Source organism: Trematomus bernacchii, unplaced genomic scaffold, assembly GCF_902827165.1.
Source record: "Trematomus bernacchii unplaced genomic scaffold, fTreBer1.1, whole genome shotgun sequence".
NCBI lineage: Eukaryota > Metazoa > Chordata > Actinopteri > Perciformes > Nototheniidae > Trematomus > Trematomus bernacchii.
The window spans coordinates 1,740,467-1,746,466 of record NW_022987732.1 but is presented as its reverse complement, the minus strand read 5'-3'; the positions used below and the strand labels follow the sequence as shown (position 1 = coordinate 1,746,466).

At 43.7% G+C, this 6,000-nt stretch overlaps 1 protein-coding gene across 4 annotated transcripts in view; it reads left to right on the top strand.

The window, feature by feature from the left end:
- Nucleotides 1–6,000, top strand: part of sema6e (sema domain, transmembrane domain (TM), and cytoplasmic domain, (semaphorin) 6E) — a 180,398-nt gene that overhangs the window by 115,394 nt on the left and 59,004 nt on the right. For all 4 annotated transcript variants that reach the window (XM_034145698.1, XM_034145695.1, XM_034145696.1 and 1 more), the window contains one exon: nucleotides 5,812–5,902. In XM_034145698.1, coding sequence (XP_034001589.1) covers nucleotides 5,812–5,902 — 91 coding nt within the window. The remainder of the gene's footprint in view (nucleotides 1–5,811; nucleotides 5,903–6,000) is intronic.

Below are 6,000 nucleotides of genomic sequence, written 5' to 3'. Positions count from 1 at the left end.
GGAGCTTTGATGGAGTCAGGACTCAGAGAGAGACGAGGAGAGCTGGAGCTTTGATGGAGTCAGGACTCAGAGAGAGACACGATGGAGAGCTGGAGCTTTGATGGAGTCAGGACTCAGAGAGACACGATGGAGAGCTGGAGCTTTGATGGAGTCAGGACTCAGAGAGAGACACGATGGAGAGCTGGAGCTTTGATGGAGTCAGGACTCAGAGAGACACGATGGAGAGCTGGAGCTTTGATGGAGTCAGGACTCAGAGAGAGACGAGGAGAGCTGGAGCTTTGATGGAGTCAGGACTCAGAGAGAGACGATAGAGCTGGAGCTTTGATGGAGTCAGGACTCAGAGAGACACGATGAGAGCTGGAGCTTTGATGGTCAGGACTCAGAGAGAGACACGATGGAGAGCTGGAGCTTTGATGGTCAGGACTCAGAGAGACACGATGGAGAGCTGGAGCTTTGATGGAGTCAGGACTCAGAGAGAGACACGATGGAGAGCTGGAGCTTTGATGGAGTCAGGACTCAGAGAGACACGATGGAGAGCTGGAGCTTTGATGGAGTCAGGACTCCGAGAGACACGATGGAGAGCTGGAGCTTTGATGGAGTCAGGACTCGAGGAGACACGATGGAGAGCTGGAGCTTTGATGGAGTCAGGACTCAGAGAGAGACACGAGGAGAGCTGGAGCTTTGATGGAGTCAGGACTCAGAGAGAGACACGATGGAGAGCTGGAGCTTTGATGGAGTCAGGACTCAGAGAGAGACACGATGGAGAGCTGGAGCTTTGATGGAGTCAGGACTCAGAGAGAGACACGAGGAGAGCTGGAGCTTTGATGGAGTCAGGACTAAGAGAGACACGATGGAGAGCTGGAGCTTTGATGGAGTCAGGACTCAGAGAGAGACACGAGGAGAGCTGGAGCTTTGATGGAGTCAGGACTAAGAGAGACACGATGGAGAGCTGGAGCTTTGATGGAGTCAGGACTCAGAGAGAGACACGATGGAGAGCTGGAGCTTTGATGGCAAACACTGACGGTTTATTTGGAGCTTCGGCCGGAGAATTCACACGACATGTCACGGGCCACGAGTTGACCACACGGTTGAGAGGCCACAATCAATTCTGAAGACCCCTCCTGTAGCTCCAGGTTTTAACTAGTTCAGAGTGTGATAATCAACATTCTTCATTAGATAGACTAAACAGCTGAGAACACTGAATCACATTTGTTGTCAGTTATGGCTCGGGGTCATCTACACCTCGAGAAGGATGTGTTCCAGCTGTCCCACAACAATGACTATCTCTGACCGACCGAGTTGCAACAACAACAACTTGCTAGGGCAGCCCCTCCTTAAGGGAGATAACGGCTGCTCAAGGCTGGGCATCTGCGTCAGAGGGAGAAAGATGACATGTAGGGGAAATGATTCCTCAACACGTCTGACCATTCACATCAAATTGGGGAAATATCATCATAAGCCACGTTTGCTTTTAACCTATTGCAAAATGGTCAAACCTTTTATAACGAACTTTTAAAATATAGAGGCAAATTATATTTCAAAAGACATCAATAAATGTGTCATATTAATTAAAACGTTCTCAAAGACACTTCCCAGATACATGTTAAAACTCCTAAATATTCTTCACATTAGATATGATCTTGGACCATTTAAGAAATATTTCCCAGTCTATGTTGGGGCTTATCAGGATCAGAATCAAGCTTATTGCCAGGTACGTTTACACATACAAAGAATGTGCTTTGGTGTCTGGTGGTGCGAACATAAACAATCTAATAAGTTGCAATAGTAGATAAAAAACTAAATGCAGCATGTGCATAGACTGATATAACCAGTTAAATACCTCCCTGCATCCCATCATCCCTCAGGTGTCACAGCGGACCTGCTCAGTGTCACTGCTCAGCTGCAGAGGTTAACACAGGAGAGAGATTGATGTACAATACTTTAAGAACTGCATACAGGCCTCCATCCTATCACACATTCTTCTTTTTGCATCTCCCCCATCATCTCCCCTGCTGCGTCTGTTTCCCGTGTGTGTGTGTGTGTGTGTGTGTGTGTGTGTGTGTGTGTGTGTGTGTGTGTGTGTGTGTGTGTGTGTGTGTGTGTGTGTGTGTGTGTGTGTGTGTGTGTGTGTGTGTGTGTGTGTGTGTGTGTGTGTGTGTGTGTGTGTGTGTGTGTGTGTGTGTGTGTGTGTGTGTGTGTGTGTGTGTGTGTGTGTGTGTGTGTGTGTGTGTGTGTGTGTGTGTGTGTGTGTGTGTGTGTGTGTGTGTGTGTGTGTGTGTGTGTGTGTGTACCATGACCATGCATCTTCACTGACCAGCTGCTCTGTAGACAGGCTGTCTTCAACATGCGTTTGTTATACAACAAAACCTTAAAGCGTCAAATCCATCTGTCTGCAGTCACTACAGGTTCATCCACTCCTCCTTTCTCTCCGACGTCTGTTTACTTTTTAAGATTAACGAACTGCTGTTTCACTTTCAAATCATGTCACTCTGCAGGAGAGGAGTCTGGTCAACACTGTAATCAGATTTAAAACCAAACGTAATTGTGTTTTCAGGAGCACAAATCTAATTAGAGACTCTGCTAATAATATTCCATGACTTGATTTTTCGTAGAACTCTCCTGGTCTTATATGATGTTTATTTTAGAGGAATATAATAATCCCTCCTTAAAATCAGAGCAGACTGGGCTCTGGTTTCAGAGAGAGGGTGAACAGAGGAGCTGCTGCACGATTCGGGGAAATAATCTAATTGCGATTTTTCTGACAGATATTGCGATTGCAATTCAATTTGCTATATATATATAATCTAAAAGGACATCCACAGGAGAGTGTTTCCATAGATAAAACACACACACACACACAGACACACGCGCACACACACCTGCAGGTCTTTTTCTCTGACCCAGTTGCACAGACTCTTCACTGATTGTACCTAAATTGTCCAACGTTGCTTCTGGCTCGGCTGAAGCCATTTATCCACACCATGAATGTTGCTAGAAACGTCTTCACACATGGGCGTTTCGCGTGCAGTGTTGTTGTTGGGCGTATGCGTAGTTACCTTGGGCCACTTCTGATTGGTTAACAATGGCTATTACATGTGGAGCACAGCACTTCTTGTGATTGATGTGGATGACTGACACACAAGAAGATTAATCGTGCAGCCCTACAGCACAGGCAGTATGAGACAAATAAAGAGCTTTTTGAACATTAAAGCATGGAAATGGTCACAGAAGAGGCACAAAATACAATTATGAACCTGAAAATGAGCACTAAAAAGCTAGAATAAGTGTAACTACCATGGCAACAAATCATAATCGATGTTAACATTTTGTGTCCCACTGATCAAATAATTGACATGAATGAGTTCCCCGCTGTCCTTTGTTCTCTCCGTCCCGTGTCTCTTGTGTTGCTGCTTCCTGTTGTGAAGCCAAACTGGAAAACACATTACAAGCTCTCAGTCTTTGCCCTCTTTGATATGTTTTATTCATGTCCAAATTGCACCATCGTTGTTGCTGCAGGAGGATCCAATAGAGGCTCCTCAGCAGCGATATGTAGGGCAGCGCGGTTGTGTTCGGTTGCGTCAGGTTCAGAGGTGTAAACACGTGACCCCTTTAAAATCTTAGCACGGATTTCTCAGAGAATGTAGAGGTCATGCGGAAAGTTATATTTTTGCTATTTGCTCTATTACCTCATTTTACGTTTCACACGGAAATAAGATTTTAATTCCTGTTGATGCGTGAAATAATACATGTTTTATGCAATGTGCCAGTGTTTTACATATTCATTTTAACATTTCGGGCCTAAAATGACACATCCAAGCTCTGAAGAAGTTTCTAAATTGTACATTTGACTTGAAAAACGGTTCAGAAATGTATCCAATGGCTACAATTGTGTGATAAAATACTGTTTTCTCGCCTGGAAATGGCAGACATCTTCGTAAAACAGTCGTAAAATTCAAGTGGCCAACTGGGTGTTGATTTTGAATAAATGTCCCCAGATGGATAAACACGGACATTTTGGTGCTTAGATCCACTTTTGAAAGATGGTAACAGCTATCTGCAGCACTAAAGCAACCATCTCTTCCTCTGTGGTGATAAACTCAAACAAATACTTTTTATAATGTGCCTCCTGTGACAGATGGAGATGGTAAGAAGGACATCTGACAGTATTTAAAACACAATGCACCATTAATAATAATGAACTTATCAGCCCATGTGTGCAGCTATCATTTATCCCAAACTTTTGTTGTGACACCTCACTTTCTTTGAGTAAAGTTCTTTGCAGTTTTTAAACTAAGTAAGTAATCATAAAACGGTTTAAAAAAGGCTGCTGTGACGCTTAGTCTTTTTAACAACAACAGAAGGAGGTGTACATTTCTGAATTGCCAATAAGTTGATGAGCTCCATTGTGCCAGAATTAGTTTCAAGCTAATTTGCATCTAAAGTCTCTTGGCAGACCACGATGACTTACAGCACTTACCAAACTAAACAAGACGCATACAACTAAAATAATCAGCAACAGAAACATCATTCACAAAACACAGACAAGGATAACATTATTGATTATCCTCATGTGGAATAATTTACTGAATGGAAGTCCCATTAAAAGTGAGTTGTTGATATTCTGGCACAGCCTTAGATAGTTTGTACAAGTTTTCCCATTTGGTCCGCCTCCTCTCTACATAAGATTAACCTTAAAGAGGCCCTGTTGTGTTTTTTGGGGGGTTTCCCTTTCCTGTAGTGTGTTATATTGGTATTTCTGAATGTAAATGGCCTGCAAAGGTTAAAATCATTGTGTTCCCATGCCTGAAACTCCTCCATCGGACTCCTTTGTTTACTTAGTCCGGAACATTTTGATATCGGAAACTTTGATAATCGTCTCAGAACACACAGCTTAAAGAGGCCCTATTATGCTTTTTGGGGTGTTCCCTGTTCTCCAACGCATTACGTGATAGGCTAAGGGGCGGGACATCCAATCACAACAGAGCCAGCCAGCTAACCAGTCAGAACAGACTGGGCTCTGGTTTCAGACAGAGGGTGAAAAGAGACAGGCAGTATGAGAAAAATAAAGAGCTTTTTGAACATTAAAGCATGGAGACATGTCCCAGGAGAGACAACCTGAAAATGAGCAGGACATGTCCTCTTGAAGGTCTTGTATAAAAACACAATAAAAGAACACACACTGATTGTGTCTAAGGAGGGGAAACAGCATCACATAAATAACGCCACGTGTTAATGGACTGTTTAAGTGGTGTGTGTGTTATTGTGTGTCACCTTGTTACTTCACAGGGTGTTGAATCTGCTCTGCATGCTCCCTCCACACACTCTCTCACACACACACACTCTCTCACACACACACACACACACACACACACACACACACACACACACACACACACACACACACACTCTGCTGGGTTTTACTCATTGTTGTATCTGAGCTTTACAACCTTGTTAACAGCGTGTTGGAAAATAGCAGCTAAATATCTGCGGCTGAGAGATAAACTATCCTCTCCGCTCGAGACAGCAGGACCTCCACATTACAGTTTATTTATGGAACCTACTCGCATAACAAACATCAAATAAAACTAATCTTAATGATGCATGTGTTGCCTTTCATCGTCACAGATTGATTTGGTAACCCACATAAAATACTTTTGTTTTATTGATTTTTTGCAGCCATGACCTCGTGGGTGTAAACCGTAACGCTGTGTTCATTCTCTGTCTTTTTATGTCCATTTGTCTAAATTAGGTTAGCCTTACAGTTGTGTATATGGACTAATAAAGTATTCCCTTGTGTCCTGTCTGACGTAGATGTCCACTCTGGAGCAGGAGGGGGAGGAGGTGGTGGGACAGGCTCGATGCCCCTTTGAGTCCCGCCAGTCCAACGTCGGCCTTTTTGCAGGTGAGTCATTTGAGCAATGAAAAGTCTTGTGATTTAATTTTTTTTTAAAACACATGTTCAACTCCCACAGCGTCTGATCTGTGCCCTTCCTCCTCTTC